The sequence below is a fragment of the Oryza glaberrima genome, chromosome 1, assembly GCF_000147395.1.
Source record: "Oryza glaberrima chromosome 1, OglaRS2, whole genome shotgun sequence".
NCBI classification, from domain to species: Eukaryota; Viridiplantae; Streptophyta; class Magnoliopsida; order Poales; family Poaceae; genus Oryza; species Oryza glaberrima.
Window position 1 is genome coordinate 35,391,138 of NC_068326.1, and position 27,470 is coordinate 35,418,607.

A 27,470-nucleotide genomic window follows, 5' to 3' on the forward strand; every position below is an offset into this window, starting at 1 on the left:
CATGCATATATTCCATCAGATGCAGAGAGACACAAGCTAGTAGTAACAGCCACTGTGCGTCTGTGCATTCTTGCGCGTGCACACCGGCCGCCACACACGCACGCACGCGAAACTAAAAGGGAATCCAAGAGAAACACACAGAGAGAGATCGATCTGGACTCGTCGGCGACGTCAGAGTTAGCAACCAGCCGATCGAACAACTCGAAAAGAAAACACGTCCCTGTCACACGAAAGACCAAAAGAACCAAAGACGAAAATATAGCGTCTTATTTTAGCCTCTTCTCCCTTCAGTTCGAACCATCGCTAGACAGTACAGTTTTTACTCCTAACAGGACAATGATTACTCTTCCCTACATATCACAGGATTAATATATATTCCCTCCGTTTAATGTATTTATTTATCGTTCTAGTCTTCTTTTTTTCAAAATACTTATGATTCTAGCATTTTGAAGTACATATATCTAGAGATTTTTTTCTCCTACTAACCTTTATCTTTGGCATGGCTATAGACCTCAAATCCACGATAGACTTGAAGTTTGTATGTTAAATTATGTTTGTTTGAAAAATTAAATATCATCTAAAACAGGAACAAATTGAATGATTTGTCCAAATGTTATCAACGTAATTGCATATTTAGCACCCTGGATTTTTGGAAAATATATCAGGCTGTGACGATGTGTTTAGTGAGAGTAGATGAATAATTTGTTAGTTGTCACGCCTCCTAAGGGGTAAGTGCAATAAGACTACCGAAGCAATCTATTAGTCCGCATACATTAGAAAAGTCTGAGGTGGAGCAGAGATGAAGCATGCCAAGAGAGAAGGAAGTTGTCGACTAAATAGTCGACGGTGATGCACGAGCGCCCAGGCTCATGCAGCCAGTAGTCCGCTTCATCCTTAGACCCACCAAAAATACAGTGAAACAAAGATAAAAATTAGACCCACATAGATAGATAAAAACAATACTTTTGGAGTAAGTGCCGGAGACGATTATTAAAAACGTTGTGTGCATTACTTGCTATAGTTGAGTTGGAGATGTTTAGAACCGGTTGTGTTATTGTCCTTACCCTAATATAACGTGAGATTTGTAGCTAGTAAATTGAAACGGAGAGAGTAAAATTGATAGCACACATTAATGACGTAGTGGTATGCTCATCCATCAAACATCAGACATCACTACATAAGTAGTAGCTCAAACACTCCCCAAGTCCCCAACCCACAACGAGAGATAGATAGTAGCTAAGCCACTGTACGTGCAAGCTAGCGGCACAACACAACCGCCCATAGCTGTACCGCCGCGCGCGGCGGAGCCGTCCCTTTCCCTCCACCTATTTAACTCGCGCCTCCATCGCTTTCCAGTTTCCACCCTCTTCTACCGCTCACCTCCTAGCTCTAGCTTGCCCCAGCTACGACGACGAGGACGCTGTCCGTGTACCACATGTATGCGAGCTCGATCGACCTATCGATCGAGCGATTCCGATCGGTTATATTAGAGAGATCAAGCATCCAAGCTGCTGCTGTGTTGTGGGTACGTAGATGTATGTATAGTATAGATACCGCAGCCACCACCACCACTACCACCTCTGCTTTTTCTACCCTCGATATATATTGTGCTAGATACTAGCCTCTTATCCCTTTCTCTCTTCTTCCGCCGCCGCGTCCTCCTCTCCAACTTGAACACTACTACTACTCCCCCACGGCGAGCTCGCGTTCTCCGGGATCAACTAGCCCTAGCGACGGATGCATATGCGGAGGGGGAGAGCGGCGGGAGGCGAAGGAGAGGCAGCTGCGGTGGTGGTGATGAGCAGGTACGACAACAACGGGCATGCGGCAGCGGCGGTGGCGGCTGCGGTGGCGGGAGGAGGAGGAGGAGGAGGAGGGAATAAGGCGGCGGGGGAGGTAGATGGGCATGAGGATGACCTGGTGATGCCCGGGTTCAGGTTCCACCCGACGGAGGAGGAGCTGATCGAGTTCTACCTCCGGCGGAAGGTGGAGGGCAAGCGCTTCAACGTCGAGCTCATCACCTTCCTCGACCTCTACCGCTACGACCCCTGGGAGCTCCCCGGTAATTAGTTAGTTACTCTCCGCCTCGATCATATCAATCGATTGATTTAGGAATTGAGCATCTAATTAACAAGCTCGATGGGGGTGCAGCAATGGCGGCGATAGGGGAGAAGGAGTGGTTCTTCTACGTGCCTCGGGACAGGAAGTACAGGAACGGGGACCGGCCGAACCGGGTGACGGCGTCGGGGTACTGGAAGGCGACGGGGGCCGACCGGATGATCCGAGCCGAGAACAACCGCCCCATCGGGCTCAAGAAGACGCTCGTCTTCTACTCCGGCAAGGCCCCCAAGGGCGTCCGCAGCAGCTGGATCATGAACGAGTATCGCCTTCCCCCCGCCGACACCGACCGCTACCACAAGGTACCCATCCATCCATGAATCTACTCGCGCTTCGTCTTCCTCGATCGATCTCTCCTTCTCATCCAATTAATTTGTAGGGGATTGAATTCTCAGTACTAGGGTTTGAGGAGTTCTTGTGTTGTTGATTCTGCTTGCTTTTAGTTGCACTGCTAGCTGGCGCTCATGGTTTGCCCATGAATTCTAGCGGTAGTATTTAAGAGTGGGTATGATTAGGGTTTCATGATTCTTCTTTCTTTGGGTGCTGATTTTTTTTGGGGTGTTCGTCATGAGTATGCATAATTGAGTGATAGAATATGCACCTACTCGATCACTTCGATCCCTAGATGCTATATATCTTGAATATATGGGGGCCTAGAATCCTAGATTCCTCAATCATTCTGAGCTGAATTTCTCACAAACTTTCAGTAATCAGTAAGATGCTAAGATCTGAACTGAATTTCAGTGAAAAATTAACCCCTATCCTGATCTTCTCGCGTCCATGAAATTGCAGACTGAAATCTCACTATGCCGCGTGTACAAGCGCACCGGCATCGACGACGGCCATGGCCACGTCTCCACGGCGCGGTCGTCGGCGCACTCCCGCGGCGGCGGCGCGGCACCGGTACAGGACAACAAGCAAGGCTCCTCGTCGACGTCCACGCCGACGCCGCCTCCAACTCCGTCCAAGCTCCACCTCCTCAGCAGCGAGTGCACGTCGCCGCCCGCCATCGTCACGGACCACGCCGCCATGGCGGCGCACAAGGCACCGTCGCCGCGGCACCATCAGCAGCAGCAGCAGCAGCTCCACGCCGCCAAGCCTTGCGGCGGCTACCTGCAGAATTCCTCGATGGCTTCCGCTGCCGGCGGCGATCAGCAGCAGCAATTTCAGCAAGACTTCGCGGCGGCATTGTACCAGCAGTACTCCAAGAACACGAGCGGTGCCTTCGCCTCCACGTACTCGCTGCTCAACCTCGTCAACGCGGCATCCATGGGCAGCTCCGCCGCTGCCATTGATGAGCTGAGCTCGCTGGTGGGCCACGGCACGCCGTCCTACATTAACCCCGCGGCCGGCAGCCACAACTATAGTCAATTCCTTCACCTGCCTACGACGCCGTCGTCGCATCAACCAACGCCGGCGCCGCTCGGGACGACGACGGCGGCGGCGGCGGCGACGCTGCCGATGTCGCTCGCCGCCTTCTCCGACAGGATCTGGGACTGGAATAATCCGATCCCCGAGGCCGGAGGTAGGGATTACAGCACCAGTACTGGATTCAAGTGAATCAGCTATAGCTACAGTTCATGCACGCGTGCATGGCATTCTGATCAGATGGTACCACCATGTACTACCTCTTTCTCTCTCTCTCTCTCTCTCTCTCTCTCTCTCTCTCTCTCCCACTCTCTGGTTCACAGTTATTAATTCTGATGAAACGATCAGATCGAGTACGTACGTATCAGAGTACTATACCCATGTTAATTCTCAATTAATCCATAGATCATGCCTTCTAAACTAGTGGTAAGTATGATCAGGAGTTCAGGATAGGTAATTTGTATTTCTCTCTGAGTAATGATGAACTGCATATAATAACCTTCCCTTGATCGATGAGGTCATAGTCATAACAATTTCTTTGCTCCATTCACTTTAATACTTTTTTTTCATCATATGTTCATGGATGTGCTACTACATGTACATGCTGACTGCAGCACGTACGTAGGAGTACTTGTTTGTCTAGTCAAAAGTTCATCCTTTTTTTTTAACTGTCTGACTTGGACACTGCACTGATCTCTGCACTGCACATAAAATAATATATGCTGCCTGGGGCTGCATGATTGGGTGAAGACCATGGCAGAGATTGCTTCCTTTGGAATGATTGGGAGAGAGGACTTGCAGGTGCTGCATGTCGGGGTAGTATACACAGGACCGTGTCAGAGAATTGTGAAGATCATATCTACTCCTATCATGGTTTGGTTTGGTCATGCATGTGAGGGCAGCATTTGTCTCTTCTCTAGCTATGCATGTGTACAGTGTTCTCCCTCCTTGGCATCAACTAGCCACCAAATTAAATGATACATTCCTCTTTGTCTGCTCGTGCTGGCTGTAAAGATCTCTGAAATGAACATGTCAGATTGTGTCATGCATGGGCTCAGCAAAATGGTTTTTGGAGTTAATAGTCTCTCGTCTTCCTTCTGGGGTTAGAGATGGGGAGTATGGTGAAATGCATGGGCGAGGATAAGATGCCTCCTGTCTAGCTGAATACCGTGCCCATGAAATGATCTTTTGATAGATTAGACATGACGGTATATTGGCAGGGACTAAAACAGCTAGTTAATCAGTTATGTTTCTTACTCACTTTCTTGTATACAGTGTGCTTTGTACTTTTAACTAGATCTACCGCTAGAAGCTAGCTTGATACTCTAGCTATAGTTATTTGATGGTAGATTGGTAGGACAACGAACAGATGAATAAATGGAAGCTTGCAAGCTAGGGACTATTCAGCATTGGAGCTAGTGTGCAATTTGTTCAAGTAAAAATCAAGTTTATTTAAATTATGCTCAGTATGCCTTTAATTTCCTTCTGTTTTTAGCCACAACCACGTATTAGACCATGTCCATTAGAACTCTAATTTCATGACGTACGTGTAATATGGATATATATGCACAGATGATATAAAAGCAAGAGAGCAATGTTTGAGTACATCGACTTGAATGGGCGCAGAAAATGAGCTGGAAGGGCATTCTGGTGAAGTTACATAAATTGCATAGTCAAACCGAATCTCTACATGGGGAACTCCTGACTTCTGCAGCTTCTTTTATAATCTCCTACACCTCCTTGTGTATTTGCATAGAGCCTAATTAAGAGACATATATTGAGGTATTTTTGTGTTAAAAATATGGTCATAGTTAACCTAATGCAGGGGCAAATCTAAAACAACAATTACCAAATGCCCTATACATATCAATCATAGATGTGATACATTGTTTACATGGTAATATATATGATAGGATATTAACAGAATTTCAAATTTTATGGCGAAGAATTTAAACTTGAAAATAATCTTAAACAATGAGAGATCAAACATTGGATACGTATCAATCGATAGCGAGATGTTTATGATGACTTCATGAATCTCAAGAGATGCCAACATAATCTTTCAGATGTGCTCATAAGGGTGAGGTGTGGGTGTATGCGTTTATATATAGGGGGGAGGGGAGAGGGGGTGAGTGCACACGTATTTTGAGTACTTGCGTTTGTACAATTGTACTGTGTTTCTAAAAAAATTGAAAGCAGAGTCATTTTAGCAAGATATATATGATTCTTTCTATAGCGATAATTAATATTATCATTTGCAACAGAGACTAAAAGGAAGTCAATGTCAAACACCGAAATAATGAAAACCGTTACACAACATGAGACTATCATACAGCCCATGAAAATGTCAAACACACATAGCCTTATTAGATGGTGGCCACAAGGAAGGTAGCACGAGGAGAAGCGCGCAATATCCGGACATATGATGGCTTCAAAGATGCGACGTGCATGTGGTCTGGTACCCAAAAAGCGGCTCGCGATCGGTCGATCGACAAAAGGACACAACCACGTCTTACACCGATCGATCGATCGATCACTTGATAGATGACGTCACCCACGCAGTACGGACGTCTTCGTCAGGTGATAAGGCCGATCATATGTTGCGCACAAAACTGACACGACATATTACATGCTTGCCATCTAGCTCGTACTGCTGTATATGCATTTGCTAGCTGAGAAAAAGAAAACATTATTATAGTGTATTTTTTGGTACACGACCATGATTATATTGTTGATTATTTGCGATCAGAACTGGGAGCAGAACTGTCTCTCTCTCTCTCTCTCTCTTTTTTTATGTACGCGCGTGAAGCTACGCACGTACGGACCGACCGGTGAGCACAAAAGGGGCGCACAATTAACGTCGCCGCGTGAGCGAGTCCGGGCCCCGCGTGCACCCCCCGGCCACCACAGCTTCGAGTTGGCACCCATCGATCCATCCATCCACCGGCGCGGCGAGGCTAGCATAGCAGCTAGCGCCATCATGGCGAGCACCACAACCTCCCCTCGCATTACACACGCACGCACACACACAGATCCATCGATCCGCGCCTCGTTCGCCGCTATCTCAACCGATCGATCTCGCGCTCAATCCGTCTCTCGCGCGCGATCGATCCCTTTTTGGCCCACGTACGCGAAAATGGCCGCGATGTGTTGTACGCGCGCGCGCGCGTGCGTGCGTGCGTGTATGCGCGCGCAGGTGAGGTGAGGCAGCTAGCCGCGGGGGAGTTCAACTGTTGATGATTATGCGTAACTAGGCGCGAGTTTAGGGGGGGGGGGGGGCAAAAGCGAGCTTTTGGAGGGGAGCTTTTGTGCACGCGCGAGATTACACATGCACGATTACGGGGGGATGGATGGATGGATGGATCGGGGCATGATGGGATCGTTGAAACTGTGCGTGTGGCGTGGCTGCGTCTTTGCGTACGTGCTCGTAGGTGTCTGTAGGTTGATCCCGATCGATCGATCGAAAAAGAGTTTGGTTAAGCATGGCATGGGGAGATACCTTTTTAAAATTTTATTCGTGGTGGTGACTGGTGAGTGTGTGATAGGTGCGTGCGTGTGTTTGTGTTGTGACTCCTAAAACTGGGCTGGGGCTGGGCATGCGTGATATCTGGCAAATGACGGCGGGCCACGAAACTGATCTCGATCTGGACGGGAGGGACGTACGCGTCGACGTAGCCGGCGTACGCGTACGTGGTGTAGAGAGCGGGGCGGCGTACAGCACGCGAGCCGGCGCGCGGCAGCTTTTGTCGCGGGGGGAGAGGGAGAGAGAGAGAGAGAGACGCGGCCCCATCGGCCCGGGACCGCATGGGGTGGTGGCAACTGGCAAGAGATCCCGCGGCCCCCGCGCGTTTGGTGTGGGGTTCGCGCGGGCCAGCGGGCGCGGGCGTCGGACGAGCGAGCGAGCGGTGCGCGGCGTGCCGGCGTTAGTGGGGGAGGTGGCGGGGTTGGGGGCTCGGCGGTGTGTGGTCTGGTGCGACGCGGTGTGCGGGACCGTGTGGGTGTGGCCGCCCGTGCGCGTGCGGTGGCCGCGGGGTTTTATCCGGTAGCGCGGCTGGGCTGCTGCTGCTTGCTGCTTGGAATGATTTCACGCTTTTTCTTCCACGAGCAAAGTCACATGCACACTGATACTGTACTTTATCAGATGTAATCCTTTTTTCTGCAAAGAATTAATCAGATGTAACCTGAGTACCTGCCTAAATTCAGAGTATAGTACTGGAGTACTATTCATATATTCCCACTGTGCCCTACCGGTCAATTTTTCAGATGCAACTAATGCGTATATTGTCTCCAAAAAGAAACGGTAGAACCGAGAGAAAGCAGCATTCAATTGCTGCGGTGAGAACCATTAATTATTTCAGTCGGCTGTGCAGCAGGAAACCGGCCGTGCCGAAGCCGGTCCACCCACCGCACTTCCTTAATACTCCATGGATCACTATATTCACCACTATTCAGACCATTCACTCGCTGACAGCCAAAGCCCTGATGATACAAGGCCTGAAGGCCATCCACGGATCCTCGTGTAAACTCATCGCTACTCTGTCCCTTCGCAATTCTGGAACAACTAATATACAACAATCGAATGATTTATTTTGGGATCTCATATCAAATTTTTGACCCGTAGATCTTATAACACCATATACTGCAGGTAGAAGAGAGCGAGAACAAGTACTGCACTTGTTAATTTTGTGCCAGGAGGTGAGCCAGTGTATGCATAGTAGAGTTAATTGATTGATATAACGTCTTTAAACTTTTTTTTCTGACTTGAAATTGAACAAGAGTAGTAGAAAGCTTGTGAACAAACTGTCTGACAAACCTGTTTGTGCAATTCTACCCCAGAACGTCAAGGAACTCCCTGCATCCTGCACCCTGCAGGATCATCAACCCCGACAGATACTATTAATAAAAGAGTATGCAACTGCAGAGTCCAAAGGTAAATAGATACTCCTACAGGCTTGACCAATGAGCAACTTTGAATACATAATATATCCTTGTCGAATTGGCGCTGCCTCCTTCCCAGTTGACAAACCCAGCAGAAGCCTGCCATAATACTGCATCAACTAGTGTCGGTTACAGTACAATCCGATGTCACTAACTCACTATCAACCTATCAGGACATTATCTACTCCAGATTAATGATATCATTCAGAATGCATGCATGGTAAAAGCATGAGGACAAATGGTGGAAAACGGATAGCCATAGAAGAAAGATGACAGTATCATGGGACAATCGAACAACACATTATGGGCATGTGTCCTGTTCTGCTATAGTATTCTCAAAGCAGCACTGCAGGGCCAACAGGATTATTCTCATTAACAGCATTGCAGGCCTGAGGCCTCCTCACCTCTGCCTAATAAAACACTACTAGCCTTACAGGATTCCTAGTTTCAAACCAGCAGCAAGATTCAGAGCTGCAAGAAAGAATCATAAAATCTGCTTTTAATTATTTCGCTGAACCCATTTATTCGATCCTCAGTAACAACAATGCTGACTGCTGAGCGCATCGCACCAGCATCTGATATCACCACGTTTCGGTATCCAAATGAGTCCACAGCTCCAAGCTTTTATATTCATCATATGGCCATCAATTAGGTACCTATATATGTTGCAGAATTGAAAAAAAAAAAGTAAAATTGGGTGTCATTCGATAGTTCATTCCTACATGAACAATGCACATGCCTAGCACCAGCCACCCATGTAGTGTAGTTTTCTTGAGTTGGGAAATATGAATAGTATTCTTCACAAAATTCATAGCACATACAATATCATGATTAATAAGTAACATAAGCATGTCATTTGATGAAGACAGGAATGTTGAATAAAAAGTGGTAAATAGTTTCAGTTAACTTGCAGCTCGCTAGGGCTGTACTAAAATGAAACTAAGTTCAGCCAGGAAAACATTATGCTTGAAAATCGAATGCAAGTCTGCTGTACCTGCACTACGAACACCATTCTCTGGCATTCTGGAACATGCGCAGCCAGGGACTGGGACCACACTTCTCAAGCTGCCATTCCTTGGGATACCATGGATATTGCCACATCATGAAGCAACGCTCTGGGTGTGGCATCATAGCAAGATGTCTTCCATCAGGGGAGCAAAGGGCTGCAATGCCAAGGGGAGAGCCATTGGGATTGAACGGGTAGACTTCGGTAATGTTATTAGCATCGTCACAGTACCGCACAGGAGCAAGGTTATTGTTCACAACACTAGCTAGAACATTTTCATCTGGGAAGAAAGCTCTCCCCTCACCATGAGCACTCCAAATGCCCAGTGTAGAACCTTCCATTCCTTTGAACATGATAGCAGGAGAGGTCCCTATAGAGACACTTGTAAACCGACACTCAAAACGACCAGATTCATTGTGAATAAATCTTGGCTGGGACATGTCCCCACCTGAACCAAGAGAACTTCCGACATCTGATCCTGGTACCCAGCCAAGAAGAGCCATTAGCTGACAACCATTGCACACTCCAAGGCTGAAAGTATCTGGCCTATTATAGAAATTCTGGAACTGCTGTATGAGGGGCTGATTAAACCTGATTGATGCAGCCCACCCTTTAGCTGAATCAAGAACATCTGCATAGCTAAAACCACCGACAAATGCAATCCCACGGTACTCCTCTAGAGAAGACTTCCCAGCTAAGAGGTCTGACATTGTGATATCCCATGGTTCAAATCCAGCAGCATAGAATGCAGCAGCCATCTCCCTATCACCATTGCTCCCTTCTTCACGAATGATGGCAACTTTTGGCTTTGAGGATGCAGTCAGCAGTTTTTCATCTGTAAATTTGGGAGTGAAAGACAAAGACCACGATGGTGATGTTCTGTGCTTTAGTCCTTCTTTCTCAAGTCTGACACAAGATTTCAGGCGTTGTAGCCCCTCAAGCTGGAAGCTTGTTTCCTCCCAGATATCCCTGAGATCTGAAGTTTTTTCCTTGAGATGCAGCCTGCCATCAACAACTAGCTCAATATCTGGTGATGCTGTAACTTGTCCAATTACATTAGCGGAAATGCCTCCTGCTTCAAGCTTTTGCTTCACAACACTGAGATCTTTCAAGTGCACTTCAAGAAGAAGGCCAAGCTCCTCGGCAAAGAGTGCTTGAAGAAGGCCCGAATCTTCTGAGTCAATGTTCAGCTTAACACCGCAATTACCAGCAAATGCCATCTCAAGAACACTCACAATAAGACCCCCATCACTAATGTCATGGCCAGCTGAGATAAGGCGCTGACTAAGCAATTCCTGAACGGCCTCAAAAGCTTTCTTTAAGTAGGGAACATCATCAATGTCTGGGCAGTCATTTCCAATTTGATCAAAAGCCTGTGCAAGAGCAGAACCACCAAGCCTGCGCTTTCCTTTGCCCAGGTCAATGTGCAGCAAAACTCCATCATTGCCAAGCTTCAAATCAGGAGTTACTGTCAATGTTATATCAGGACATGTCACATAAGCACTGATGACCAGATTTCCAGGAGCCTTGACAACCTCACCATCACATTGAGCTGCCATGGAAAGACTGTCCTTTCCCCCATCGATTGCAATACCAAGTTGAATCATGCAGTCAGCCAATGCAACAGCAGCATCATACATATCTGCACCTTCTCCATCAAGCTTTGCAGCATACATCCAGTTACCACTTGCTTTGACATCAGAAAGTGATGAAACTTTAGCCCAGACCAGATTAGTCAAGGCCTCCCCAACAGCAAGTCTTGCCATGGCCTTGGGATTAAGTAAACCTTTTGCTGGTTGTTCTCCAATGGCACAGGCACCACCTGTCAAGTCAGTATATGTCTGTGCAATCACAGCCACATCTGCGAGAGGAAGTTGGAGAGGTCCAACTGTCTGCTGTTGTGCAACAAGACCTGTCACACACCTGTCAACTTTTGTGGTTAAGAAACGCTTAGAACATATGGACGGAAGACTCAATACTCGCTTCAGAGCATCCATGATTGTTACTCCAGGGGCAATGTCTAAGGGCTCGCTGACTAGAGACACTCGCTTGAATTCAAAGGTCTTTTGGGGCATATCTCCTAGAACCTTTTCAAGTTCAAGATCCTCAACAGGGGTTGGAGGAGGAAGGCCATTTATCTTGGCATGCTCCATAGCAGCACTGTCAATCAAAACAATCTTTCCACATCCATCAATTGTACCAATGACAGCCATTGAAACCCTTTCCCTTTCACAAAGTGACTCCAACAGGCTTCTGCTCTCAGGCTTCACCAGAAGTGCATCTTGTTCCTGGTACTCAGCACCCCATATCTCCAAGACAGACAATGTATGATCACCGACAACAATTGATCGTATATCAATTTCAGCACCCTTAGGATAGATAATTTCCTTCACTACATTGCAATTTCCTCCAGCACCCTGGTCATGAATGCTGATAATGGGGTTGCTCTCTCCCATTTCTGAACATGCCCTGACCACACGATATAGTTTTTGTGCCATTTCAGCATCTCCACGCTGCACTGCATTGAAATCGAGCTCTGCATCATTCTGTCCACTAACCATGCTTGAGGCAGCACCACCACCCATACCAATTCTGTATGCTGGGCCACCAATCTTCACAACTAGCATCCCAATCTCTGGATCCCCCTTAGATATGTGTGCATGATCGATTTGCCCGATTGCCCCACTAAACATTATTGGCTTCAGCCACTCACGCCGTTCCCCATTAAGCAGCCTCATCCCAAAATTTCTAGTAAAGCCCAGAATTAGAGGTTCACCAAACTTATTCCCATAGTCAGAAGCACCATCGCTAGCATCAACCAGAATTTGCAAAGGGGAGGCCAAATTCGACGGATATGAAAAGGATGGATCCTCCCAGGGTGCATATGAACCTTCCATTCGGAGATTACCAACACAATAGCCAGCAGTAGAAGCAACAACAAAAGAACCCTTTCCGGTGGCATGTGTGTCTCTTATGCGACCACCTGCACCTGTCTCAGCTCCTGGGTAAGGTGCCACAGCACATGGAAAATTATGGGTTTCTGCTGTGAATAAAATATCAAGCTCACGCATCATAACAGATAATGGTGAAGTGGAGCCTGGAATTGTTGGGCGCAGCTGATTTGCTGGGTATCCCTTTATTGCACTTGAGTTGTCCTTGAATCCGATGACAGAGTTATTATCGGGGTTGGCCTTCAGGGGACTCTTCACTAACTGAAACAAGGTTTTCGGCATGGTTTCTCCATCTATCACAAGCTTTCCATTGAAAAACCAATGCCTGCTGTGTTCACTATTGGATTGTGCGATATCAAAAAGTTCAACAGTGGTTGGATTCCTTTTGATGTCATCTCTGAAGAGGTGGGTATAGTACTTGATATCTTGTTCATCAAAAGCAAGTCCCATCTTCACATTTATTTCTTCCAAAGCTTCCCTTCCCCTTTCAATGACTGGAACAATACGGACAGGTTCAGGAATTACATCTGAATGAAATGATGTGAGCTTGTTAGGATAAACACACTCTGTCATTCTATCATGAACCAAAGCAGCAAAGTCATTAAGCTGGCTTTCATCAAGTGGACCATTGCCAGGATCCAGGCACAAAAGGTATCTCCTTGATCTCTCCAAGCGAGTTACTTCCATCAACGAGAGAGATTTACATATCGAGACAGCATTGGTCGAGAACGCTGTTGAAAAAGTCATCCGGGGACCAACCTCAACAATGACACTATAAGGGCTCCTAGAGATTTCCTCCTCCAAAAAGCTTTGTGCTTGTAACTTATCAGGTTCATAGGTTTCTGCTAAGAGCCACTGAAGTGTTGCAAGCTTCTCTGGAGTTAATGCATTGTCCAATTGAATGTTGAAGCATTGTTCAGTCTTTATACCCACAATATTAGAAGAAACCTTTGCTTGCACTTGCCTGAGTAGCTCAATTGTTTCACTCTCTTGAAGATATGGTATACGATATAACTGAATAACTCCAGCTTCTGATGCATTACCAGTTTTGGGAACCAATGAACTGTCAACCCCCCTGGAAACCAAAGCACCAGGAGCTGGCAGCATTCGGACATTAGGAACTGAAGCTCTTCGAACACCTGGATAACAAATATGATGTTGCTGAAAGCACTGTTGAGCAATTCGCGACCTTCCCAGTCCAGAACTCCTTGCAGCAATGAAAACATTTCTTTTTCCCTACGTAGAGAGTAGACACACAAGAACACAACGATGTTATGGGGGAAAAAAGTCCATCCGCGGTTGTGCAAAGGTCGCTTACCACATTACAAGGAAAGCCTTGGAAGCGTAATGGATTGCTTACTGACATTTCACCCGGAGATATCATGTTTCAAGAAATCCAAGGATCTATTTTGTGAAAAAAGGACGATCTGCAATACATAGTACAGGAATCAGATATTGACTTTACTAAACTTTGCATGATCACAATATAAGCTTGCACTTCCGAGTTTTTTGACAATGTATAGCTAAGCTCAAATAATACGACGTTGCTTTTGTTCCAAATTTAAACACTAAATAATCAAGAAGGGTATACCCAATTGATTATTCCTAACAGAGTGATACAAAATCTGCCAATACTGTAATAAAACGAATCTCGATGTTATACCGCACAATTTCCTTCCTCTTTAAAACCGCTTCTAATTACCTTTGAAATTATCGATAGACAGAGTTGGTATATCAGATTATGTAAACCCACAGAAGGTATACCAATTACCAATCCATCACACCAACCCAAGCGCCATGATTTGCTATCGCTATATATAGCATGGATAACCAGAAAAAAACAAAAAAAAAAGAGGAAAAAAAAAGAAGATGTGAAGGATATGGATATAGGATTATCCACCACGACAGTGACACATGGTTCAAAATATCTTCCTCTCTACTATCTTGCCGCTAAGCTAACCAAACCAGTAGACAATCAATCGTCTGTCGCATACACACTTTTATCACTCTCATTCCCATTAGATAGGATTAGTCCCGTGGGGCTGTGAGCTTACACGAAAATAATCTCACCTCCAAAGTATAGTCCATAAAACACAGATACAACCAGAGGTAGAGGCGATTAACTTAGTTCAAACTTGAAGGCTATAAAAATCCGATTGGATTCGATTCCTCACAGCAACGAGAGAGTTATAGAGAGAAGAAAATATAAATGAGCGAGATAAGAACTAGCAGAAATCTAAACAACCTAAACCCGTAAGGCGTGCTCACCGGTGGAGGGAACCAATCAGTCCAGGTCCGTATCGACGCCGACAAATCCAGTACAGGTGAAGGAGGGAGGACGGCGCGGCCAAGCGCTCCCTCGCTCGCAGGCTTTGTTTCGAGTTGGGCAGCGGGAGGAGGGGACAGCGACTGCCGGAGCTCACGCTCGAGGAAGCGGTGGGAGGCCGGTAAGCAGCGCGCGGAGGAGGACGACGGCGTCGCGGAGGGCTACGGCGGTGGTCGGGGAGGAGGTGGCTGGGTGGGATGGCGGCGGCGGCGGTGGCGGCGCGGGAAGGGCGAGCGTGGGTATCCGCGAGAATGACGGGGCGCCTTTCAATCGACGGCTCTCGTTGATCCCGCCGCTTCCATCCGCGCATCTCGGACACAAAAAGGAGATTCCCGAACAAATTGGCCTTTTTCCGCAAATCGCGTCGCGTGCTTTGCGGATGGGCCTTGTTGGGCCGCACAGCCCCTCCTACGGCCCTACCTTTCTGCTACTGGGCCTACAACTCATGGCCCGGGAAAACTTGCGTCATTTCCGCGCGGCGGGCCGTGCAGGTCTTTCGAGGAAAAAGAAACGAAAGCTGCTAAGGCTATGACTATGTAGGAGCATCACGAGGAGGATTGGATTAATTTTTGTTGACCAATAATGTAGTCATCACTAATCTGGTATACAGTACTTGTTAATCTGAACGAAGAGGAGGCTCAGTTTAACCTATACTCATATTTTAGCCACGAATCTTGAATCGTAGAGAAATTAATTAAGATACATTTGATCTGTTTGGGGAGTAACTTCTTCCAGAATAAGAAGGGGCCTGTTTGGGGCCAAACGTTCAGCTTTTGGACCATATTCTAAAGCTGTAGTTATAAAATCTAGAAAATAAACTAGAAGTTAGAATATAGGAAACCCAGCTTTTTCATATTCTTAGAAACTGGCTACCAAATAGTTGTTTCTCAGAATTTTAAGCTCCCTAAATAAAACAAAAACTGCTGGTTTAAATTAATAACACTGCTACTAGTCCACTGTAGAGTGGTCATTGTAGGAGCATATCTATGACTTTACGATGAAGGTCATGAGAAAGACAACCAACGAGGAAGCCACTTCTTTTTCACCAGCAGCAACGTAGTGACAGTTCAGAGATAGTGCTGTACTAATTGATGTTTCTGCTCGATCGGTCAGACCGACCGACCTCTCGACCACAGGCATTCCCGTGCTCGTCAGCTTTTTTTCTCGAGGTGTCATCGATCAGGTGCAGAAAAGCAACAACGCCTCTCGTCCATCACTCAACCCCAGACGAAACAACCTATTCGTACCAGCACTGCTCCTAGCCGCAGTGCAGCTACGTACCCAACCCAGAACCAGAAGCTTCACCCGTTCGCCGTCCACGCCTGTCTCCTCATGACCAAACCCGACGACCACGACGCACGCGCTCACGACGCGTCGTGTGTTGTGTACTTGCACCGCGTGGTTCAGCGCTGTGATGGCGGCACGTACGCGAGCGGACGAACGGCACGCGGGTGCCGGACTGCCGGTGTACGCTGCCGCACGGACGCGGAGCCGCTCGCGATCTATCCGCGCGCGAGCCCCGGTCGCTTGGTGTAGTGCACTGAGGCCGAGTTTACTTCTAAATTTTTTTTTCAAATTTTAACTTTTTCATCACATTAAAACTTTCGTACACACATGGATTTTCAACTTTTCCATCGCATCATTCCAATTTCAACCAAAATTTTAATTTTAACATGAACTATACGCATCTTATATCAGGACGTCTCGTATTTCGTACTTCCTCTTACCTAAAATATAAAATCTAAAATCAGGTGAATACTACTACTAACTGACTGCTTGTCCAGTCGTGGTGCTAGGAGTATTAAGTTTAATTTTTAAAAATGAATAGATGATGAGATAAAATACATTTCAGTATCATGAATTTAAATATAATTATCACATACTCCGTATGTTACTAGGACATAAACGAAATAGTACGTAATTAAACTAGTGCCGCTGAGTTTCTGACACCGCGACGTGATCCCAGCGGAAAAACTAGTCATAAACCCCACTGTGGCACTGTCCAACTGCTCCACCTCCCACTTCCACTCCACCACCCTGCGGCATACGGCGCGTCACGAGCTATCGGCGGCGGAAGCGTCGCCGTCGTTGTTGCCTTGCCTCGCGACGCCGCTCCCGTCCCTCTCACTCTCCCGTGGACCGTGCGCGCTATAGCTCGTGCCTTCTTGCGGAGTTTGCAGTGCGCGCGTTTCGTTTGCCCGCAACCGCAAGGCGAGGGCCGAGGGGGAGAGAGCAGGATGGCGAGGGCGGAGGCGGCGGCGGCGCTGGAGTTCACGCCGACGTGGATCGTCGCGGCGGTCTGCTCCCTCATCGTGCTCATCTCCCTCGCCGCCGAGAGGTGCCTCCATTACCTCGGCAAGGTAAACCAAAACCATCTCCCCAGCCGGCCAGCCATGCCGATCGAGGCGTACGTTTTTTTTGCTTTGTTGCCTATCTCAATCTCTCTTCATCGGATTAATGCGCTATGGTGTTGCTCGCTGCGATGGCAGACGCTCAAGAGGAAGAACCAGAAAGCGCTATTCGAGGCTCTCCTCAAGGTGAAAGAAGGTACTAGCTAGCATTTTCACCTTCTCTGTACAGTTCATGCTGTTCATTGAAAAAAGGAACAGATGTTTCTCCTTTCAACCTAGCTTAGATCAAGCTGTAAACATTGTACTAGTTCTGTAACTGTCGCATCATTTTTTTTCCTGATGCATAGATAAAGGATGATTCTTTGCACAAACATGAGCTGTAGATTTCTGTCCATTTCCTGTCCGATGCAGAGCTGATGCTTCTGGGGTTCATCTCCCTGCTGCTGACGGTGTCCCAAGGGATTCTTCAGAAGACATGCGTTCCTCCCAAGTGGACCAACTACTTGCTTCCATGTCGAAAGATGGAGGACCAGTCCAAACAACGCGGCCCGTCAGAAGCTCATTTCGTTGCTGCCGGAGTTCTTGGCCACCTCGGTCGGCGGCTGCTTGCCGATGGTGGAACAGGGGCCGACCATTGCCAGAACAAGGTAGATGAAGATTGGAACCTATGGCACTATATGCTTCAAATCCTTCTTCCCCCAAATAATCCAGTACAAACGTTGATACTTGATAGTAGTAGTTACTTCTCGTGGCAGTACATGTCAGTAATCTGCAATATGGCAGGGTTTATGCCTCGTGTAGCCATGTGGGTTACTGCAATTTAGGAGCCTGGGATGGCACATGGAGGCGATCCTTCTTTTGAAATCATGGATGGATGGTCTTCCCTTTTTTTTTTTATTGTCCATTGGCAGTTACCATTCTGTGTAAGGACAAGAAGACCATATTTTACAGTTGCATTTGGTCAAGAACTCTAAACAATAGAGACCATCTTGACTTCTAGAATCTCCTATGCAAACTCAAAGCAAATTACTTTTCACATATTTTCATGTTTGAAAGATGTGTGTCTGTTAAAAGTGATAATGTGGAGGCACAATAAGAGTTAAATATCCCAGATATCTCCTTATTGCTTTTATACTAATGAATTCAAGTGTTTTTCTTTTCCCTTCAGGGAAAGGTTCCTTTGCTGTCACTTGAAGCACTCCATCAGTTGCATATTTTCATTTTTGTTCTGGCCATCACACATGTGATTTTCAGTGCTCTGACTATGCTTCTTGGAGGAGCGAAGGTAAAAATAATGATCGATGAAATGCCTTTCACTTCAGGCATATGATTCATATTCATCATGGTTATATTTTTTTCAATATTTTATTGAGCAGATTCATCAATGGAAACACTGGGAAAATGACATCCAGAAAGATGTTGCTCAAAATGGTATTGGAGTTTTAGTTGTTGCTCATATTTTGATGTGATGATAATATGATATATATAGTGGTTTGGCAGCTACCTTTTCTTTTGAAAACAATAGTTAATGCTGGAAATAGACAGTTGTTAGTATCAGCTTTCTGTATGATGGACTCATATAATTAATTCTATGGAACTATGCAGCGCCCAAGAAGGTGACCCATGTGCATCAATTTGAATTTATCAGGGAACGCTTCAAGGGTATTGGCAAAGATTCCATAATACTGAGCTGGCTGGTAAGAAATCATCTCTTGTAGTTTCCAGTCATATCCTTTATATGAAGTAAAGCTGATTAAAATGTCATTTTCCTTGCAATAGAACCAATTACGGTTCTTGTAGCTAATTAAGCATCTTCCTTGCAGCATTCTTTTGTTAAGCAGTTCTATGGGTCAGTTACTAAATCAGACTACATAACAATGCGACTTGGATTTATCCAGGTAAGAATAGCCCAACAGAACACTAGAATATATTCCATCGTCGTTATGAGACAAATTTTCTTTGCAGACACATTGCCGTGCGAACCCAAAGTTCGATTTCCACAGATACATGGTACGAGCTTTGGAAGCAGATTTTAAGAAAGTGGTTGGTATAAGGTAATCAAAAGTTTAAAACTGGGATACCATCATTTTCTAGATTCAATGACATCCAGATCAGTTTGTTAGCTACAAGTCTTGTTTCTTGTTGATTTACTTTTTATCACGTTGATTGACGAATCTAACTATGTTTTTTATACAATTTTTCATTTAGCTGGTACTTGTGGATATTTGTTATGATATTCCTGCTGCTGAATGTTAATGGTAAGTTTTGAGAACTACTACGTTTCTAAGAGAAGGCTCTGTGATCCCTGTTTTGCCGCCTTCACTACTTTATAGAGCCACTTATTTTCTTGTTCACTAGAGGCTAAGTTCTTCAACAAAGAAAATTTCTCAGCTCTAGTCTTCACTATTTGCAACTATTTTCAGCATGCCGTTGTTAATGATCAGCTCTTGCTAATCTGTAGGTTGGCACACATACTTTTGGATCTCCTTCGTTCCCCTTCTAGTAAGTTTGCTTATATCAGCCCCAGAAAAAGCAAAATGCCTATGGATTCAAGACTGTACTTACTGAGTAATACTAACTTATTTTGCTTGCAGCTTTTGCTGGCCGTTGGCACCAAGCTAGAACATGTCATAACCCAACTAGCCCATGAGGTTGCCGAGAAGCACTCTGCAATTGAGGGCGACTTGGTTGTGAATCCATCAGACGAGCACTTTTGGTTTGGACGGCCGAAGGTGATCCTATACCTGATCCATTTTATCCTCTTCCAAAACGCGTTCGAGATCGCGTTCTTCTTCTGGATTCTGGTAAGTGTAATGGAACTCTACAAACCACAAAGTAGAAAAGAAATTAAAGAGCTGAAGCTGTAGGCTAGCTATGATGAGTGATATCTTCTCCGTTTTCTTTGAAAGACCACCTACGGTTTCAACTCCTGCATCATGGACCACGTCCCTTTTATCCTGACAAGGCTTATCATCGGGTATTTCATACTGTTTCTGGCTTTCTGCTTATCTATCCCATTTTGAACCAGCAAATGCCATAAAGTTTGATTGATCTTTACCTTGCAGGGCCATCGTTCAAATCCTCTGCAGCTACAGTACCTTACCTATATATGCAATTGTCACACAGGTGTCAATACTTGCCATGGCCACAATATATTGACTACTGCTCTGTTTATTCATCATCAACTGTCTTATTGGCAACAGACAAACTGAGACACCTTCGTTTTTTTCCTTCTTTTTTCTATGCAAAGATGGGCTCCTTTTTCAAGAAGGAGATCTTCGACGAGCATGTGCAGCAGGGCCTTGTTGGTTGGGCGCAGAAGGCCAAGAAGAGGAAAGGGTTAAAGGAGAGCAACGGTGCCATGGCTGGAGCTGGATCAACAAATTTTTCATCACAGCCATCTTCCATGCTACAAATGGTGAGGCGAGCCGCCGCTAGCGAGGAAGGCAGCAGCAATGGCGGTGACATGCGCACTGATCAGTAGTGGCCCGGAAGCAGTGTGTGTTTGTGACCTACTGACCGTCGGGAAATGCAGTGTTGCCGTGCACCCAGAAACTGCGATCAGCTGTGCTGTCAGCTATGTTTTGTTTGTTCTATTGTACTACTGTACTCTAGCAGACAGTAGTTTGCATGGCAATAGTCAAGAGGAGAGTTGTATGATACTACTACTAGTAGCTAGTAGAAGATGGCGATACAGTGTGATAGGATGCTTGCTACCTTTGATCGACACACATGTTGTCGAGTTTTAGAATTTACCTACCGAGAAGGTAGTGACTGGAGAAGCAGCTTGTAGTAAGCAGAACAGGCACAAAAAAACTGAACTTTGCTTCAATTCAGGCTGTCCAGCAGCAAGCAACAACAACACTCATCAGATGATGCATATAGAGTAAATGGCGCTTTAACTGTTAACTATTCGACAGGCTAATAATGGACGAAGCATCACTCTTACGACCAAAACTGTGAAGAACACACATAATGCTCGTTCCATATAACAGTCATCAGTTCTTACAGCCGTACAAAACGTAAGCTCGACTTATCTCAAGTATTCCTGCTATAAATGACTCGTACAACAATCACCATTTGCATGCCTGCCTCTCGATTTTGGAATTCATGGTGCCCTTTCCCTTGTACTTGTATGCATTCCTTGAGGAGATAGGCCTTCTCCGCCCATGCGCGGCAGCAATTGCCCTCTTCCTTTGCTTGTTCAGTTGCTTTGCCAAAGCATCATCATCCTCGCCATCAGGATCATCTGATGAGTCATCGTCACTATCATCGTTGTCTTGTGATTCAGTTGGCTCCTTAGCGTCCCCATTGCTAGAAGGGGATGGATTTATTGAGTTGTTCTCACCACTGCAACTTGTGCTCGTTTCGTTCTGCAGGGTAAAACAACATAAGCACCGTCCAAGGAAAAAGTCTTGTCCAGTCAGTACTCAGTAGTCACTCGAATAAAATTGACTAACCTCTTTGGCAAAAGTTTCAGGTTCATTTGAATCTTTTGAAGCAAGAGTGCAATCAGGCACCTCAGCAGAATCCTGAGCAAATAACCCCAAATTTGACAACTTGAGCAAACTGAAACTTCTAGATATCTTGGCAATGGCACAATTTATTGACATATAAATTAAATGATATTTGCTACATGGATCAATACCTGCTCTGCTATTTTTAAGGAACCGATTTTAACAGCCACATCATCACCATCCTCATTATCTTGTTCTGATGTTGAATCATCATCTGAGCTCTCTTCTTCAGCATTTTGGTCAATGTACTGTAATCAGTTGAACAAAGAAGATAATGACCAAAAAAACTGATACATGATTCCACATAGAAGCATATCCAAAGGGTTTCCAAGGTTGTTTCTAAAAATTTTAGCTTTCATAATGTTTGACTCATATTATCACATTAGGTTCTCAATTGTCACAAGCTTGATGTTGAATTCGTGTACCCACATCAAAACTAACAAAATGACGAGGGAAAAGGAGATGTGACCACAAAACTGAGGCAGAGCATTAGTTGGTCCTTACTGGTTGAAACCAACATTTTAACATGAGCCCAGTACAATTACTACCCATGATAATCGCATTTGTGGCTTTACTTTGAACTCTGAAATATAAATATGCACCAACAAGAGGTTCATATAAACTAAAAAATCTGACCTACCTTGTCCATCTCAACTTGCTCTTTTCGGGTGAAACCACTGGCAGCTAGCTCCTTGTCCAATGAACCAGCAGCCTTTTGTACAGACAGAAAGGATGGCCTGCTATTCTCATCATCATCAATGTCTGACCCATCCTGTTCTTCACATTTCTCTGAGGAAAGATGAAACCTACAATAAATAAACAAAAAAAAGCTTATTGACAAATGTGTTGAAGTGCTCCAAAATGAATTGTTGAGGTTCCAGCATTAAATAGACAATAACCTCTTCCTAAAGAATTTGTAGATGCATTCAATATCTCGATCAAAAAACCTGCAAAAGTAAAACTCATGAATAATGAATACAAAGGTAGTCTTTCTCTTAACTACTAGAATATGTCACATACATCTGGGCATTCCGATGTTTAACAGATACCATCTGCGGGAAGTCAATCATTGTAACTTTCTCATCATCATCAATCTGCAAAACATCAATACACACAAAGAAAAAATATGGTGACATTATTCAGAAGTTTAATCTAGAAAACTACAACCATTGTTCTATCTTGACACCTGTTTGACTGTTTGCAGGCAACCAAAGAGTGAATTCTATGTGAACTTATAAAAGGTACAAGAAGCAATACCATGATATTGAACTCGTTAAAATCACAATGTATCAGCCCATGCTCCGCCAAACGAACAACAAGGCCAAGAATTGTGTCAAAAACATCGTCTGGATTTTGTAACTCTTTTACTTGAACGCTATATAAGGAAAAATGGCACTTGATCAATTCCTGCCTAAAGAAACTCAAACCTTAGATAGTAACTTAATGATAATGATGTCACTTACAGTGGATATCCCTGCACAAGTGACATGATCACACAATGCCGGTTGCAGTCAACAGCAGTGGGAACTGGAAATCCATGGTCTCCTAAAGCCTGGAATTTCATAAAGTAAACTAGAAATGATTATCAAGCAAATATGAATCTAGCTACAACTAACTTGATGAAAAGTATAGTCAGCAAAAACCTTCATAAAAGCAAATTCCTTTAGGGCCGCTAGTCGTGACAGGTATAACCAATTAAAGCTCCTCCGGTGTGCCAAATAGTCACGCTTGGATTTCACAGCCCTAAAAGATGTCCTACCCAACCTATGAAGCTTCATGGCCAAAACAGTACCATCCTCTGTGGCAACCTCAAAGATGTCTGCAGGTAAAGGAAAGATTAGACAAATGTTAGAACATCTGATATGCGATTGTGACATAAAAGTAAAACATGAGAAAACATCATCAACAGCATGTACCTGACTCCTTTCCAACTCCAATTTGCCGACCAACTGAAGCAAATACTCCACGATTAACCAAAGTTTTGATGGCGAGGAAATCATACCCAAGATATGTGAGCCGATAACCATCATCTGCGTCCAGACAGACCAACAAAAAGCAGCTATGTTAACCCAAATTTTCATCTAGAAGTAAATTTCAGCATCGAGAACTCACATTTAGTAGCATCATGATGCACCAATTTGTTCTTCAACAAATTCCGCAGCACTTTATATGTGCCTCCGTGCCTGAATTCACAAGATTGAAGAATTAGAACACGTTCAAAGGACATATTGTTGCAAGTCTTAAAACCAATGTTCTAAGCAGTCAGTTCCAAATTCCAACTTGTTTTTTTTTATCTATTTAGTGGATACACATCCATTCCTATGTCCCACACACCAAACATCACAAAAGGGTGACTTCTGTGCTTCTAGAATAACAATATTGAAGTATTGAAGTTCTAAAACTTATGCGCGATAAATATGGAAAACAAGAGCTCTGTTACTATCATCCATTTGCAACTTCATGAACAACGTTCCCCATAAAAATACCAAATCCACCGACTGTGCAGCAACGATTTATAGCAAACAAATATAGCAAAATCCCGAGCCAAAAGTAGCACTCACTTCAATCCGGCGATGCGGTCGACGAGCTCGGCAGGAACGATCTCGTGCTGCGAATCCAAAATCAAGACCACCAAGTCAGGCACAAGGACACAGCAATTCTCACGCGGTGCTGGGTTTAAGGATGGTCGTGGCAGGTGTATCAGAACTTACGTTACGCATGCCCATCTCGACGGCGGTGAGGACGCGGAAGTCATCCTTGGAGAGGTAGCGGAGCGCGTTCACGTCAAGCTTCATGGCCTCCTCCTCCTCCTGCCGCTGCTGCGGCTGCTGTTCCGCCGCGCCGCAGGCGCACGGGTCGGGCTGTGAGGTGAGGGCGCAGAGGAGGCGGCGAGCGGCTGGCCGGCGGCGCTAGGTCAGGGTTGAGACGTTGGAATCGAGCGGCGGCGGCGGCGGCGGGTGGGGGTTGGGAGGAAGGGAGAGGAGAGGAGAGGCGTGGGCCGGTGGCCAGAAGCCGAGAATGCGAGGACGGAACGTGAGCATCTCTGATTATGGGCCTCCATATCTCCAGAATTGATGGGCTGGGGATATTGGATTGGGCCGGGCGAGTGAGTGACGTCCACATCTCGAATCCTTCCACCGCGTGAAAAGGGAAAACCTCGGTCTCGCCGTTGTCTCCTGCCCCTTCGTCGGCCGGAGCTACGCCGTCAACGGCTCGAGCTCGACGCTTCCCTCACGCATTCTCCCTGGTTTCCTGATTGCCTCCTCCTCATATGACCGGATCATCGGTGCCAATAAACGACACTCGTATGACGCAACACTAGTTCGATTTTGAAATCAACGCGACACTTCCGAGTCGTGTGACATATGCAAATTATTACTAGTATGTCATCCCATCCCTTTCTAAAATCAAGTCACGTAATTCCACCACTTCCCAGGAAGTATAATTCACCTTTCTACCTTTTCTCAACTGGGAGTACAGGAACCATGCTTGCAACTATCTGATCCTCTGATAAAGTCTGAATCCCAAACTCGCCGAGCATCACCAACCGAAAACTGAATCTCAGGCAAGTCGAGAAATTTTGATGGATTGATTAGGCAAACAAGCTGTATACATCTGCACCTGCCCTTGGTATGTTACAATGTTTCTCTTCGAGTGACCAATGAGGTAATGATAATTCCGAATGCCCAATTGCCCACGGACACAATGGCATGCGAGCAAGTGAGCAACTGCTGACATTGCCGATCCTACATGTGTGCACCTACTGATCGACCAACCGATCATTTGCACATGACCATGTACCAACCATTCATGTCCTGAACGCGAGCACTGAACCTGCAGCAAAGGCAGGCAGCCACCCGAACTCGAAGCTGTCGGCCAGCCGGCCAGCAGGCAGCACGGACGCATGCCTCGCAAAGAGACGAAAAGACGACCAGCTACCGGCCGGTCAGAATACACATCACGCCGCAGAGCCGCACAACTACCACACGCGCGATGACGATGACGTCGAAGTCGTAGCAACGTGCTGCTGCTACTACTACTCCCTCGGTCCGAAGTTATGGTTTCAGTGTCCAACTTTAACTATCCGTTTTATTTAAAATAGTTTTAGGGTTAGTATTTTTATGTTATTAGATGATAAAATATGGATAATATTTTATACATGACTTAAGTTTTAAATTTTTTTATAAATTTTTTAAATAAAACGTGTGTTGGACTTATAATAGGACATAGAGAGTACTGCTCATCGTAGACTTGGAATTCACGCGCCTCTCTCTCTCTGCATCTGCATCCACCCACCGCTGCTGCACATACGCTGCACCCGGCCGGGCGGCGCGGCCGGCTCCGTACTCCGAAGATCTCAGCTTTCAATTCCCAGGGATCTCCCCGGTTGATGTCACTGTCGGTCCACGGCAGCGTACGTACGGCCCAAAACGAGCATGCATGAGATATGGATCGATTAATTAGCTGCCAATTAAGTCCGGTCAAATCCTGCAGCTGTAGCGTGCTTACCATCGCGAATAAAGCGCATACTTGGCCCCTGCTCGGTTCAGAGAATCTGCTTAGAAGGAAGGAAGCAAGCAAAGCAAAGCAAAGCAAGCCTCTTCTTTTTTATATGCTCCAAGTGTGCAGTTGTTAAACGAAAAGGCTCCCATTCTCTCGCAGCCTCTCCTCCATCTCGGTCGATCAGAGAGGAACAAAGCTGAGTCTTAGAGGAAATTAATCAAGTGAGGTTGGTTGTCTGAATGAGCTTTGCAATCCGCAGCTCTGAGCCTGAATTGTGGTTCTTGATCCCGTCGGAAGAGGCAGCAGTAGCAGTCGCAGCACATCGGCTGGTGGTGATGGATCAGAGGAGAAGCGGATCAGCTCATCGTCCTAAGCGGACACATATGGCGGCGGCGGAGGACGAGCACCGGCGGCCGGGGACGTCGAGCCGCCGCCGGGTGGCGCCGACGCCGACGACGCAGACGCAGACGCAGACGGCGCCCGGCTACTTCACCGTCGAGCTGGTGATGGCGTTCGTCTGCGTGACCGCGTCGCTCGTGCTGCTGCCGCTCGTCCTGCCGCCGTTGCCGCCGCCGCCGTCGCTGCTGCTGGTGGTGCCGGTGTGCCTGCTCGCCGTCCTGGTGGCCATGGCGTTCGTCCCGCTCGACGCGCAGAGCAACGTCGTCGGCTCGTCTTGCTTGTAGATAGAGAAAATGAAATTCTTTTCTTGCTTTTTTTTTTAATCTTCCACAGTTCATTTAGGATTTTAGGTTAGCGTAAAGAGACGGTTAGTTCTCTATTGCTAGATTAGTGGGGACGATGAGTTTGTAATTACTGGGCTGTAATTGATTACTGCTGATCCGATAGATCGACCCGGGCTAAACCTGCAAAACACATGCCCTTCTGAAGAAGGGGAAAAAAGGAAAAATCAAGGTTACATGAACATTTTGTATGAGCTCGTTTTACAATTCAATTCAAGATGAGTCATGAGACAATACCCTGCGTCACATGGATGACGTGATCACACAACGAAGCTTCCATGCTAGACTGCTAGTACAGTACTACATGTATCATGTGTGGTTAATTAATCTACACGAACAGACGAACGCATGTACCCGGTCCCGTGCCGAGACTATATTGGAAGGTCTAACATGCCATATTCTTCTTCTTTTTTTCCTGTACCGATCTAACCCACTCGGCCGCCCACGCGCCGTGGCTGACTTCCGCGCGCCATAAGCCACATGATCCAGCCGAATCGCTGGTTATTTCCACGAGATCCAAAACGTGCGTGCCTACGTACGTGACCGCGATGCATGAAGAACTTAACGCGCACGGTCTCGGCTCGCCGGCCACCATATTCACCAACCTAGCGTATGCAGCCGTACGTAACGTACCGTACGTCGTACGAGAGGT

General features: G+C 46.1%; 5 protein-coding genes across 5 annotated transcripts; 3 read left to right on the plus strand and 2 right to left on the minus strand.

The window, feature by feature from the left end:
* Positions 1-1,248: 1,248 nt before the first annotated feature.
* Positions 1,249-4,049, plus strand: LOC127764394 (NAC domain-containing protein 35-like). The gene is made up of 3 exons (XM_052289278.1): positions 1,249-2,062; positions 2,152-2,420; positions 2,911-4,049. Exons 1-3 carry the CDS (start codon positions 1,738-1,740, stop codon positions 3,676-3,678), a joined length of 1,362 nt encoding a protein of 453 aa, XP_052145238.1. The 5' UTR covers positions 1,249-1,737; the 3' UTR covers positions 3,679-4,049.
* Positions 4,050-8,683: 4,634 nt separating this feature from the next.
* Positions 8,684-14,997, minus strand: LOC127773449 (probable phosphoribosylformylglycinamidine synthase, chloroplastic/mitochondrial). The gene is made up of 4 exons (XM_052299509.1): positions 14,650-14,997; positions 13,700-13,808; positions 9,419-13,617; positions 8,684-9,080 (listed from the first exon to the last, which is right to left on the minus strand). Exons 2-3 carry the CDS (start codon positions 13,763-13,765, stop codon positions 9,424-9,426), a joined length of 4,260 nt encoding a protein of 1,419 aa, XP_052155469.1. The 5' UTR covers positions 13,766-13,808; positions 14,650-14,997; the 3' UTR covers positions 8,684-9,080; positions 9,419-9,423.
* Positions 14,998-16,713: 1,716 nt separating this feature from the next.
* On the plus strand, positions 16,714-20,787 carry LOC127777796 (MLO-like protein 1). Its single transcript, XM_052304418.1, has 14 exons — positions 16,714-17,067; positions 17,197-17,254; positions 17,470-17,705; positions 18,227-18,343; positions 18,435-18,489; positions 18,664-18,755; positions 18,882-18,956; positions 19,024-19,112; positions 19,267-19,316; positions 19,520-19,560; positions 19,653-19,862; positions 19,968-20,035; positions 20,124-20,184; positions 20,309-20,787. The coding sequence occupies exons 1-14, from the start codon at positions 16,945-16,947 to the stop codon at positions 20,540-20,542; spliced, it is 1,509 nt and encodes a 502-aa protein (XP_052160378.1). The 5' UTR covers positions 16,714-16,944; the 3' UTR covers positions 20,543-20,787.
* A 75-nt stretch (positions 20,788-20,862) lies between these two features.
* On the minus strand, positions 20,863-24,566 carry LOC127777805 (uncharacterized). Its single transcript, XM_052304429.1, has 13 exons — positions 24,287-24,566; positions 24,137-24,183; positions 23,688-23,758; positions 23,492-23,605; positions 23,219-23,394; positions 23,039-23,127; positions 22,833-22,950; positions 22,596-22,669; positions 22,475-22,522; positions 22,216-22,381; positions 21,707-21,823; positions 21,519-21,590; positions 20,863-21,431 (listed from the first exon to the last, which is right to left on the minus strand). The coding sequence occupies exons 1-13, from the start codon at positions 24,368-24,370 to the stop codon at positions 21,132-21,134; spliced, it is 1,476 nt and encodes a 491-aa protein (XP_052160389.1). The 5' UTR covers positions 24,371-24,566; the 3' UTR covers positions 20,863-21,131.
* A 1,504-nt stretch (positions 24,567-26,070) lies between these two features.
* Positions 26,071-26,848, plus strand: LOC127759855 (protein AUXIN-REGULATED GENE INVOLVED IN ORGAN SIZE-like). Its single transcript, XM_052284075.1, has one exon. The coding sequence runs from the start codon at positions 26,318-26,320 to the stop codon at positions 26,759-26,761; it is 444 nt and encodes a 147-aa protein (XP_052140035.1). The 5' UTR covers positions 26,071-26,317; the 3' UTR covers positions 26,762-26,848.
* The last annotated feature ends 622 nt before the right edge of the window (positions 26,849-27,470 follow it).

Bases quoted from the DNA above. Each gene is read 5' to 3' on its own strand.
- LOC127764394 (XM_052289278.1), top strand. From the start codon at position 1,738: ATGCATATGCGGAGGGGGAGAGCGGCGGGAGGCGAAGGAGAGGCAGCT. The intron at 2,063-2,151 runs GTAATTAGTTAG...ATGGGGGTGCAG, and splicing joins CGACCCCTGGGAGCTCCCCG to CAATGGCGGCGATAGGGGAG. The intron at 2,421-2,910 runs GTACCCATCCAT...ATGAAATTGCAG, and splicing joins ACACCGACCGCTACCACAAG to ACTGAAATCTCACTATGCCG.
- LOC127773449 (XM_052299509.1), bottom strand. From the start codon at position 13,765: ATGATATCTCCGGGTGAAATGTCAGTAAGCAATCCATTACGCTTCCAA. The intron at 13,618-13,699 runs GTAAGCGACCTT...CTCTCTACGTAG, and splicing joins AAGGCTTTCCTTGTAATGTG to GGAAAAAGAAATGTTTTCAT.
- LOC127777796 (XM_052304418.1), top strand. From the start codon at position 16,945: ATGGCGAGGGCGGAGGCGGCGGCGGCGCTGGAGTTCACGCCGACGTGG. The intron at 18,344-18,434 runs GTAAAAATAATG...TTTATTGAGCAG, and splicing joins TGCTTCTTGGAGGAGCGAAG to ATTCATCAATGGAAACACTG. The intron at 19,113-19,266 runs GTAATCAAAAGT...TTTTTCATTTAG, and splicing joins AAGAAAGTGGTTGGTATAAG to CTGGTACTTGTGGATATTTG.
- LOC127777805 (XM_052304429.1), bottom strand. From the start codon at position 24,370: ATGAAGCTTGACGTGAACGCGCTCCGCTACCTCTCCAAGGATGACTTC. The intron at 23,759-24,136 runs GTGAGTGCTACT...TTGTGAATTCAG, and splicing joins GACCGCATCGCCGGATTGAA to GCACGGAGGCACATATAAAG. The intron at 22,670-22,832 runs GTATTGCTTCTT...GATGTTTTGCAG, and splicing joins TTAACGAGTTCAATATCATG to ATTGATGATGATGAGAAAGT.
- LOC127759855 (XM_052284075.1), top strand. From the start codon at position 26,318: ATGAGCTTTGCAATCCGCAGCTCTGAGCCTGAATTGTGGTTCTTGATC.